The following is a 12,599-nucleotide window of genomic DNA, read 5'->3' as shown; positions in this document are numbered from 1 at the left end:
CAGCAATTAAAGCTGAGTCTGTGACCAGAACTACCAGGTATGGAGCAGGCAGCCTCTGCAGAGGATGTGGTGGAGACTGCCTCTGTAATGGAGAGCGGTTCAAGCCACAGAGTCTTTGGTATCCTCATGCTGACGAGTGGACATGAGACTGCTGTGGGGTGTAGCGGCACGGTGCACGACCCAACTGTGATGAGTGCCAGGCGACCAGGGGTAAAGCAACAGGAGGATCTGAGAGAGCCAAAGACAAGAGCGACAAGCCGCATGGAAGGAGAGAAAGCCCCTCTTCCCACAGGGGACTTTGTCCCTGAAGTAGTAGAAATCGCTATGGACCTGGATTCAACGATGGTGCCATGGATCCAGATGCAACAAAGCTGCAGGACACATAAGACCGTCCAACGAGACGTTAGTGGGCATACACTATAGAGACTGTGATGGACAAGTACTGGGGAAATATCTCCCCAAAGGGGACTATAGTTATGTGTAAATTGTGATGCAGTGTTCATAGTCAACCGCTTTACTTAGTAGAAGGATACATTATGTTCAATACTGTGTGGCGAAGTGAAGTCAAGTACCATTGTCATGCGTAGATGTGACAGAGAACAGGGCACATCGTAACAGTGGTGTTCTGGGCTAATTTGAGTTCACGTGAGACAGAAGTGTACTGGAAATGTTGTTTTGCACCTATGATGTGTTGAGTCCACAGTGAAGTGGAGCTCTTAAATTGGTGATATACTCTGGCAACTACGGTGTGTGAGACCGCGATATTGCTATGCCACGGACCTTTGAGAATGTAATATGCAGTATGACGATGAATATGGAGTAATACGAGGACAGTGGTTTAGTCATGATTTTAGTTTAAAATAAAGTGCTGCCTCTATCACAACATTACTTAAATGGCAAAGTTGTATGATAGTGCAATCCAATACAAAAGATCTCGACTTCCATTTGCTCAATTAGCAATTTTTTTTCACTTACCTTTCCGGTGGATTGGACCCCTTTCCAGATACAGAAATAACAGATGATCCAGGCTAACAGCAGACACAGAGCGAGCTCCCATCGTATGGATCCAAGGTCCTCAATGCCACCTGTCAGACCCAGAGTCCGTCTCCTGAAGAGATCAATGAACGCATTATGAGAAGCAAATTATTTGAAGTCACAGTGTTGGCCATTGACTCACAGGGTAGCCACCTCTAATAGATGGTGCTAGTAAAGAGCTCATTTGCATACTTACTCCCAAAACTCAAGCTCTGGACTGGTGTAGTTAGTGGTATGATTAATGATGCGGCTCCAGTTCTCGTCCTTGTTTGTGAATTCCATGCAGTTTTCTGAGAAGACGAAAATGTGCTCAAATATCCCCATGAATAGCAATAGACACAAAATGACTATGACAGAACATACCTTTGACCAAAATGTTAACTCCACCCAAAATATAGATTCTCCACTCAGTTTCTTCATTTATCCCTGGTGTTACCTATGCACTCTTACTATGTTGTCATCAGATTTACTGCTGCGAGAGGGGAAGAAAGAGCTTCCTCATTAACTTAACCTCTTCCTGCCATAGGGCATAATTGTACTCCCTATGTGGGAAGCAGTTCTTGCAAGTGGGCATATGTTTACACCCTATGGATGGTGTAGGCTCAAAAGGTGAGCTTGCACCATCCACAGCAGGAGCTGGCTGTGACTGACAGCTGGCCTCACACAGCAATCGCGGAAATCAATGAGAGCAGCTATCCTAGCTATTGACCCCTTACATGCCACAATCATATAAATGGTTCCTAGAAGAAGGGTGATCCTTCTGTGATGTCTTCAGCCCACTTCCATGTAATCACGAAGGGCCAAGTCTGGGAGGCGTCTGGGTCTGGAATGGTCCGTGATCTCTATGATTAGCAATAATGCACTGCATTACAGAAGTACTTCAATATATTATCATAGTGATCATAGGTTCACAGGTTCAAATCAACTACGGTACAGAAACATAAAAAAGTTTTAAAAAACTGTTTAAAAAAACAACTTTTTTGTACACTTTCCCCCTCTTTGTTTAAAAAATGCACATTTTTGGTATTTTCGCATTTCTAATGACCTGTATAATAAATTGAACATGCTTTTTATCCTGAATGGCAAAGACTATAAGAAAAATCAGAAAACTAAAAAACTGAGGCAAAATGCTTTTTTTATTTTCTCACCTTCCAAAAATGCACAATAAGGGCGCCCACCCACTGGCGATTTTTTTCCCTGCGAAATTCGCAGCATTTTTTTCTCTGCAGGGGTCTATGGGACTTGTAATGTTAAAATCGCGATCGCGCAAAATCGCGATTTCGCGGTAAATTGCGATTTTGCGCGATCGCGATTTTAACATTACAAGTCCCATAGACCCCTGCAGAGAAAAAAATGCTGCGAATTTCGCAGGGAAAAAAAATCGCCAGTGGGTGGGCGCCCTAAGGGTGACTACCCACTAGCATTTGCGAATTTGCTGCATTTTTTTTTCTAAGTGTCTATGGGGCAATCTAATGTTAAAAACGCATTGCGGCAAAATCACAATTTACCACGAAATCGCGATTTTGCGCAATGCGATTTTAACATTAACAAGTCCCATAGACCCGTAGAGATAAAAAAAACTCAGCGAATTTCGCAGTGAAAAAGAACTGTAGTGGGTTGTCACCCTAAAAGTAATAAAAAAAACGTATGTGCCTTCAGATGGTACCAATAAGTATTACAGGTCCTGACAGAGTTCCGACAATGGAAAATAAAAACATTATGGGACTTTAAATGCGGCAATGCAAAAACATTTTTCCAAAAATAGGGTGTTTATTGTGTAAAAGTGGAAAAAACTAAAAAACAGATATATATAATTTTGATATCTTAATCGTACCAACCCGCAGAAGAAAATTGATCATGTCATTTATGCTGCAGGATTAATGATGTAAAATAAAACTAAAATACAATAGCAAAATTGATATGCTTTTTTATCCCTGCTCTCCAAAAAAATTAATAAAAAAGTTTTACAATACATTATATGCACCCACAAATGGTACCAATAAGAACTACAGTTCGTCACACAAAAAACAACCCTGTTGTGGCCGTGTCAATGGAATAATAAAGTTTGGATTTTTGGAAAGTGGAGATGAAAATCCCCCCAAAATTGTTCAATCCTTAGGTCCAATATAGGCTGTTGCATTAGAGGATTAAAGCTGCACACAGGGCTGCTGCTGAGACCACATCATAGACAGTGACATTAGATTTCAGGTGGGCAACTCTACTACCGTATGTAGAGTTTTGTATTTTGTTGGGTGCGGGTGGCATGTACTATGCAACACATCAGCAAATTGCACATAGCCAGTAAGCCCATATGGCTGTATAACATTAGCAATGTTGCTGTATAGGAGCAGAAAATGCCCCATGTGAAGGTGCATTGTATGGGGCCCCCTCTTTCCTTGGGCCCCTGTACAGCAGAACAGGTTATGTCTTCGCCCTTGTTTCTGTGTACTATTAGATTTCATCATGCCATAGTGCTATGTGGTAGAAAGTCTATAAATCCCAGCCATATAACCCTCTATACCCTCACGACAGGGAGAATCCCCGGGCACCACAGAAGGCATACACCCTGCCTGTATGGTAGGTGGGCCACTGGCTCTAACATAAACTATAGATACCTGTGTTCCAGGTGTTGTTGCAGCTAGCCCAAGGCAAACGGGAGGTGAATGAATTGAAAAGGTAAAAAAATGACCATGCCATTATTATTATGTAATAGATATTGACCAGGAATGACATGACCATTGTGCCGTACCCAATACCTGCAAGAGAAGAGTAGAAACAAGGTTAACAAGGTGCCCCCTGGACTATCAAGAACTGGCATCGGAGTTTTTTCATACTTCTGACTCCCAAGTGCTGCCATTAATTACCAGAAAAATATTACTCCCTGTCAGCCATGATATATTGACAAGCTGGACTTTGAAGAACCTGGTGTTACTTGTGACACCAATGTGCTGCACCACCCCACCAAAAAAAATGAATAAAAATATACATATTTTGTATTGCTACATCCGTAACCATCCGTAAAAAACATTGCTTTTTTTCTTTCATCTTTAGGCTGGATTCAGACGAACGTATATCGGCTGGGTTTTCACGCCCAGCCGATATACGTCGTCTCTCCCTGCAGGAAGGGAGGCTGGAAGAGCCAGGAGCAGTGCCTCTCTGCCTCTTCTCCGCCCCTCTGCACTATTTGCAATGAGGAGAGGCGGGACGGGGCTAATTCGCGGAACTTAGCCCTGCCCCGTCCTGCCTCCTTTCATTGCAAATAGTGCAGAGGGGCAGAGAGGGGGTGGAGAGGAGGCAGAGAGGGGGCGGGAGCTCAGTTCCCGCTCCTGGCTCTTCCACCCCCCCCCCCCCTGCAGATAAGGACACCGTATATCGGTTTGGCGTGAAAACCGAGCCGATATACGGTCGTCTGAATCCACCCTTACTCACAAAAAATGCAATAAACATTGATTTAAAAAAAGTCATATGTATCTTAAAATGGTACAAATAAAAACTACAACTCGCCACGTAAAAAAACAAACCCTCATGTCCATGGAAAAATAAAAAAGTTTTGCTTCTTTGAATGCAGCGATACCTAATAAAATATTTTCCAAAAGAAAAGGTTTTTATTGTGTAAAAGCAGAAAAAACTAAAAAAATAAATATACATAATTTTGTAATTGTACCAATAAAAAGCTATCACGTCATTTATACCAAATGGTGAATGGCGCAAAAAGGCAAAACAATGTTTTTTTCTTTCTGTCCTCCAAAAAATGAATAAAAGTTATAAGATACATTATATGTACCCCAATTAGTCCCAATAAAAACTACATCTCGCCACACAAAAAATAAGCCCTCATACGGCCCTTATGTCAACAAAAACATAAAAAAGCTATGGCTTTTAAAAAGTAGAGATGAAAATCCCAAAAAATCATTGTGTCCTGAAGTCCAAAATAGGCCGCATCTCTGAAAGAACTTCGTCTGTGGACTGAAACAATTAGGGCTCAGTCAGACGAGCGTGCGGAAAAAATCCACATGACCACATCCATTGCCACCCATATGTTCTATCTTTAGTAGGTGTGGATTTTTGCCCGCACACGCAGTGCCTTTTTTTTCCCGCGCAGATCTCTGCTCCTCTGACCGAGCCCTTAAGATTCTGTGCCTCTTAAAGTGAATGAAACCATCAAGCTTAAGTTGCCTTTTATATTCAGTGAAGTCCCATGAAATTGAACGGTTTGATCCTAATTTGGTCTACAATTGTTTCGAGAGAACCCCACTTTACAGGTTTTTTTTTACCAGCTTAACAAGTCTGGCTGCAATCAGATTCCTACATCAGATCTGTAAGGAGTGGCCCGATTTATTGGAAACCATCCAACAGGATACCAAAAGAGGAGCAGGAAGTTTACTTTACAGATAATGTTGACTTCATCGTGCTCCAGTCACATGCAATGCTGCATTTATGGTGCATTGTATTGTACATCATGTCCTTCACCCTCTGTGAAGGACATCTCACACAGCATTACAACGTACATGTTCAGCATGGACATTGATTGTAATACAGTATTTTCTATAGAACTTACCGGAAAACAAGGGGCAGATTTTAACCCATGCAGTAACAGGCCCCTCAGTAGTATATTGACCCAGTGCAATCTCAAGGAAGAAGATGGGAATCCCGCATGTAATAATAAATATAAGATACGGAATAAGAAAGGCACCTGCAGAAAGAGGAAGGACAGGATAAAATAAAACATTGCTTTTAAATACAGGGGTCCTACAGCATGAAGTCCAGCATTCATTTGTCAAGGACTGTCTTACTGGTAGACAGTTTTACTAAATGAGGCCCATAAAGTTTTATTCTGTCCTCCCCCATTGTCACAATGACATCAGAAGTGAGCGACTACCAAACACTTGGATGGGCCGTGCATATGGTGACGTAGTAACTTCTTCCTCGTCCTCCACATTCCCCAGAAACTTACACCTTGTGATTAGAGTCCACATGCCCCTTTACCGCCCACCGTGATCTGCGGTATCCCAGAAGCCATTGCATCAGTTAGTAGTGATCCGCTACAATGTGTATGGCAGGAACTACAGGCTCCATCTGTGTCCAGTGACAAAGGGGGTCACATTGAAACCTCGGAGGGGGAAGCCATTTTTGATGCTGTGCAACAAATCTTTTTGAGTTTCTGCTTCCATTGATATCAGATTTCTGTATCTGAGTGTCATTAATAGGAGTTCTGGGGGTTTCATATCAGGAAGATCATTTGGAATAAGGGTGGGTTCACACAAGCGTGTTTTTGTGCGTACATAGGCACGCACAAAAACACGCTTCTATTTGCAACAATGCATTCCCTATGGTGTGTGTACATGTCCGTACTTTGCAGGTGCGTGCTTGCAAAGATAGGACATGCGTGCACCATAGGGAATGCATGCATTGTTTGCAATGGAGCCGCGGCTGCTGCCGGCGGCTCCATTGAAAACAATGGTCTGCCGGCTCCCTGCATTCTTTTTCAGGGAAGGGCTTTACATATAAGCTCTTCCCTGAAAAAGAAAAATTTTAGTGTAAAAAAAAAAAAAATTACTTACCTGTCGGCCGCTGCTGTGTCCCCCGCGGGGATGAAGAACACAATGCGGCTCCATTGACAACAAGCACGCAGCTGGGTTCACACGTGTTTTTGCTCATACCTAGGTGCGGACGTATGTAAGCACCTAAGTACGCACAAAAACACGCTCGTGTGAACGCACACTTACCCTGTATATATACTTATGTGAAGTGACAGATTTTTGACAGTAAACTGCATGTGGTTTGCTTTATACTCTATTTACATTCAGAGCTGGATTCAAAATGTTGCTGATTTCCTGTTAGCTCTCAGGTGGTATATTCAATAGGGTATGTCTGTCAGGACAGTGACTTTCCATTTCAAGCGGTAGTCAGCAGAATGGTGAATGCAGCTTTGGGTGTGGCTGGAGCAGATTACTTTTTTGCATAAAAGACTCCTTCTTTTCTCACCTCCGCCATTTTTGTAGCATAAATAGGGGAACCTCCAGATATTTCCTAAACCAACAATTCCCCCCACGACAGACAGAATAAACTCCACTCGGCTCCCCCACTGTCCGCGTTCCTGCAGCTCAGGCTCTTGGACCGCTTGGAAAGGAGAAGGCAAATTCTGAAGATCACTCTCTGTAGAAACTAGCGACAAAGAAACAAGTGAGAAGCAACAAAATGACATCACATTGATAGAGGGTTTATAAGACTGAGGCTGCAAATTAAGGGCAAAGTCAGATGAGCGTGTATTTGTGCGTGCGTATGTGCGCACAAAACCACGCGTCTATTAGAACCATTGGTTTTGTATGATGTGTTCACATGTCCATTTTTTTTACAGGCATGAAAATACCCGCACCTGTAAAGATAGGACATGCGTGCACCATAGGTCTGTGCTCTGCAAGAACCCCAGCGGGGAATTCCCTCATTACTGAACACTAAGACAGCACTGTCACAGTGTTCAGTGACAAGGGGACTCCCCGCGGGGGTGAAGGAATCCCCTGCCACAGTTGTCACAACTGTGCCAGAGGAGCGCGATGCTATCCCATTGCAGGCCCCCCCACGCAGAGATTTTTGGGGAAGGGCTTGAAATATAATCCCTTCCCTGAAAATCATCTCTAGCTTGTGTAAAAAATATATATACACACCCCTCCGGTGCTGTCGGGGCTCGGTTCATCTTGACGCTTGGCTCCCCGACACTGTACTGAAGTTCTTTTAGCAGTCTCCTGAAAGGGCTGTGTCTGATTGGCTGAGCACTCAGCCAATCACAGGCAGCGCTCAGCCATTCATTGCGCAGCACGGATGCGTCAAAATACATAAAGATGGGGGGACCACATAAAATCTACAATTTTATGTAGAGTTGGTGCAATGGGCAGGTGGTAATGCTGGCGTGGCGATAACAAGTGGAGTCTGAGGTGGCACATATTTTTTTCAAAAGGAACTTTTATTTAACAACAGCATAAGCCCATGGGGCGAATCTGTCTCGTCGTCTAATTTTATGTCGTTCGGCGGACAGGCATCAAACCTACCAGGCAATTTACTCACTCCACTTGCGGCTATGGACCAGCAGTGGCGATACAGAGCCTGTGACCGCTGACCTCATAAAATGAAGGGGCACCAATGTTTACCTGGGGAATAGTGTTTCTCCTCGTGGAGAGTACCACCAAGATGTAGAAAGTGTTATAGGCCATGCAATGCTCTCTGGGAAAAATCTATGCAAATAAGTGAGAGAATAATGCCTCCCAGAGAGCACTGCATGGCCTATAAGACTCTCCTACCCTGATGAAGCTCTCCATAAGGACAAACATTAGGCCTTAGACTCATATTGATGGCTACTTGCCCAGTCGACTGGAACCCTACATTACACAGATGAGAGGTAAGAACCCTGAAACAACTGTCTGTCCCCGGACATTCTAGTTTGTCTTACATTCCTAGACAACGCCTATTAAAAAGTTGGATTTTGACACACAGGGCAGCTGCCTTCCAATACAGGGTGCTGCCAGGATTATGACATCACTCCTTTGCATTCATACTTCATTAAAATGCAACAATGCGTTAATCCCAGTTGTACCCAATAAATGTCCCCACCTAAAGTGTCATATATATTTACGTTGCTCACACCTGTCTAACTGGCACTGCTTAGACACCATGTGCAGCTTCAGACCCTCCTGCCTCAGGGTCTAAGAGTCAAATATTAAGAAGGAGGGAAGCGCACTGCAGACTATCGGGATGCAAATTAATAAAGCTGGTTACACTTTATTCATCTCAGCAGGGTTTCAGATTATATGCATGATGTGTCAACGTTTTGGACCATAGCCCTTCTTCAGGATTACTTTGTAAGGTGTCCAGGCCCTGACTGACACTAGACTCAGTTTACTGGGTACTGAATGCTGTAATGTGCATGAAAGGGTCAAATCATAGGGCAGCCTCTTCAGGGGAACTGTATGGCTCTCAATATTTTGCACTGTATGGCGGTATGATTTAGACATGGCCAGGTACTCTTATGTGGTATCTATATGACTCTATTATGTATACTCTGTCTGAAATTGTTATGTACTTTCTGCATGGCAGAATTATGTGATTTATGTTTGGCACTAATATGTGCATACTGCATTTTTGTGCTTTCTATATGGTGCTATTAAGTAGGCACTATCATGTGATTTATGTTTGGCACATATATGTAGACACTGCATGGTGTTTTATATGCTTTCTGTATAACACTATTATGTAGGCTCTCTATGGTACTGCTATGTGCTTTATGTATTATGCTGTTATTTGGACTCTGTATGGTACTGTTACTGTATGTACCTACTATATGGCACTATTATGTAGGCTCTGTATGGCACTGTTATGTGGGACTGTATGGTGCTGTTATGCAACTTCTGTGTGACACTATTATCTAGGCTCTATGATATGGTTATGTGTGTGCTTTCTGTATGGCACTATTATTTGGGCACTGTACGGTACTGTTATATATGTTCTGTGCAGCACTGTTATGTAGGCTCTGTATGCTACTGTTATATAGGCTCTGAATGGTACTGTTATATATCTTCTGTATAACACTATTATGTACACACTGCATGGTGTTTTTATATGCTTTCTGTATGACACTGTTATGTGGGCATTGTATGTCACTGTTATGTGGGCACTGTATGGCACTGTTATGTAAGCAATGTATGGCACTGTTGCGTGGGCACAAAATGGTTCTATTATATGTTTTCTGTACGTTACAATTATGTGAGCTCTGTATAGCACTGTTATGTGGGCAATGTATGGCACTGTTATGTGGGTACTGTATGGTACTTCTTTGTGGGCACTATATGGCACTGTTATATAGGCACTGTATGGTAATGTCATGTGCTCTCTGTATGGTACAATTATGTGAGCTCTGTATGGCACTATTCTGTGGGCACTGTATGGTAATATTATGTGGGCGCTGTATGGCACTGTTATCTGGACACTGTATGGTGCTGTTATATGAGCACTGAATGTACTGTTATGTGCTCTCTGTATGGTACAATTATGTGGGCTCTGTATGGCACTATTCTGAGGGCACTGTATTGTACTATTATGTGGGCACTGTTATCTGGACACTGTATGGCACTGTTATATGAGCACCGAATGTACTATTATGTGCTCTTTGTATGGTACAAGTATGTGAGCTCTGTATGGCACTGTTATGTTGGCACTGTATAGCACTGTTATGTGGGCACTGTATAGTACAATTACGTGGGCACTGTATGGCACTGTTATATGAGCACTGTATAGTACTGTTATGTGGGCACTGTATGGCACTGTTATCTGGGCACTGTATAGTACAATTATGTGAGCATGGATGGCACTGTTATGTGGGCACTGTATAGTATAAATATGTGTGCACTGTATGGCACTGTTATGTGGGCACTGTATAGTACAATTATGTGGGCACTGTTATATGAGCACTGTATAGTACTGTTATGTGGGCACTGTATAGTATAATTATGTGGGCACTGTATGGCACTGTTATATGAGCACTGTATAGTACTGTTATGTGGGCACTGTATTGCACTGTTATCTCGGCACTGTATCGTACAATTATGTGGGCATGGATGGCACTGTTATATGAGCACTGTATGGTACTTTTATGTGGGCACTGTATGGTACTGTTATGTGAGCACTTTATGGTACTGTTATATGGGCACTGTATGATACTATTATCTGGGCACTGTATAGTGCAATTATGTGGGGCATGTATGGCATGGGTATATGAGCACTGTATGGTACTGTTATGTGGGTACTGTATAGTATTGTTATGTGGGCACTGTATGGCACTGTTATGTGGGCACTGTATGGCACTGTTAAGTGGGCACTGTTATATGAGCTCTGTATGATACTATTATCTGGGCACTGTATAGTACAATTATGTGGGGCATGTATGGTACTGTTATGTGGGCACTGTATGGTATTGTTATGTGGGTACTGTATGGCACTGTTATGTGGGCACTGTATGGCACTGTTAAGTGGGCACTGTTATATGAGCATTGTATGTCACTGTTATATGAGCACTGTATGATACTGTTATGTGGGCACTGTATGGTACTGGTATATGGCCACTGTATAGCACTGTTATCTGGGCACTGTATGGTACAATTATGTGCTTTCTGTATAACACTATCCTGTAGCCTCTGTGTCGCACTGTTAATCATTTCTATTGTGGGAACTGTATGGCAGTATATAGCACTTATAGGCCACTTGCATGTTCCTTTATCTACAGTCAACCGTCTATGGTTGAATGATTTCCATCTACTCTAATATTTCAGCATGTAATCATGAGAGTAAACATTGCACAGTCCTACTTCCAGGACACTTGGAGACAACATGTATTCTTCATGGTGATAGGGAAGGAAAATGGTTATAAGACAGTTTGCAAAGAGAGGACGCTATCTCACTTGTATAATGCTGTACATAACAGGCTGTGAGTGTATAATACATACATATTGTGCTCACCTGGAAGTTTGTCCTGCAGCTGCCTGTCTGGAGCTGCCATCTCCTCTGCATCAAAACACTTCTGAAAACTTGCTAGGGTGCTGTCCTCCTCCCTCTGGCATCAGGGACGGTGGCATCAGCGAGAAGGAGGAGATACCTGTATGTCATCCCAACAGCGGGCTTTTCATAATTACCTATAGTTGATAGTATGTGTGCACTACAGTCCCACTATTATAGTAACACTATGGCTAGTAGTATGTGGGCATTATATCTGGCATAATATATGCCCTGGTACTGGTATTATATACTATGGCTGGCATTACATGGGCATTATGAGGGCTATTTAAAATGAAGTGTCTTCTTCTGAGCAAGCTTGTCTGATGTGCATCAGTTCTTGCTCTATGATTCTTATATACTAGGTAGTAGCCCGATGCCATTCCTGAGACTAGAAGGATGCGGTAGTCTCGGGAAGTGGCTGGCTCTGACAGGAGACCACGGTCAAAAAGTCAGAAAGTGGCTTAACTGCTTGTACCAACAATATTCGTCCTGCACCAAGGAATTCACAGTAAACACATGAGTAAATCCAACATTAGCAGCTTGCTGCACACAGTTCATAGTAAACGTAAGTTCGTCCAGAAGACAGTAGTCCTTAATCAAAGAATATGAAGTTCCAAAGATTTCCATAAAAAGGTCTCTTACCCAAGCCAATGATGAATGATATTATGTGATTGGCAGGCTTGCTTTCCTTTCAGTAGTCTTTATGCATGTGTGCACACTCAGCTTTTTCTGAGCCCGAACCTCATTTACGACCTCCTGGAGGACTTGTATGGTGATATAGGTGAGGACACTTCCGCAGTCCATTGGCAATCTTTGATCCGATAAACTGTGAAATGGCGTGTCCCTCTCGTCCCTCTGGTTGCACTGCACACTTCCTGTTAGACATATGCCTCATGCAATTAGATGGTATAAAGAAGTCTCAGCATATGCAATGTATAGAGTAAAGCAAGCTCCACAAATGGTGAGTATTTGCTGCTTTTGACAGCTGACACCCATCCATAACAGCCACTATTGGAGATAACTCT

The 12,599-nt window shown here is 42.8% G+C and overlaps 1 protein-coding gene across 2 annotated transcripts in view; it reads right to left on the bottom strand.

Moving 5' to 3' along the window:
- The window catches only part of LOC136611368 (sodium- and chloride-dependent betaine transporter-like), a 37,275-nt gene extending 25,506 nt beyond the window's left edge, over positions 1 to 11,769 (bottom strand). For both annotated transcript variants that reach the window (XM_066590909.1, XM_066590910.1), the window contains exons 1-6: positions 11,539 to 11,769; positions 7,021 to 7,200; positions 5,594 to 5,728; positions 3,651 to 3,791; positions 1,232 to 1,325; positions 976 to 1,108 (exon numbers count right to left, since the gene is read on the bottom strand). In XM_066590909.1, the coding sequence (XP_066447006.1) occupies positions 976 to 1,108; positions 1,232 to 1,325; positions 3,651 to 3,791; positions 5,594 to 5,728; positions 7,021 to 7,200; positions 11,539 to 11,578 (723 nt within the window). In that variant the 5' untranslated portion in view covers positions 11,579 to 11,769. The remainder of the gene's footprint in view (positions 1 to 975; positions 1,109 to 1,231; positions 1,326 to 3,650; positions 3,792 to 5,593; positions 5,729 to 7,020; positions 7,201 to 11,538) is intronic.
- Positions 11,770 to 12,599: the final 830 nt, after the last annotated feature.

This window comes from Eleutherodactylus coqui, chromosome 2 (genome assembly GCF_035609145.1).
Source record: "Eleutherodactylus coqui strain aEleCoq1 chromosome 2, aEleCoq1.hap1, whole genome shotgun sequence".
Taxonomy (NCBI): Eukaryota; Metazoa; Chordata; class Amphibia; order Anura; family Eleutherodactylidae; genus Eleutherodactylus; species Eleutherodactylus coqui.
This window is presented reverse-complemented; position numbering and strand designations above follow the sequence as displayed.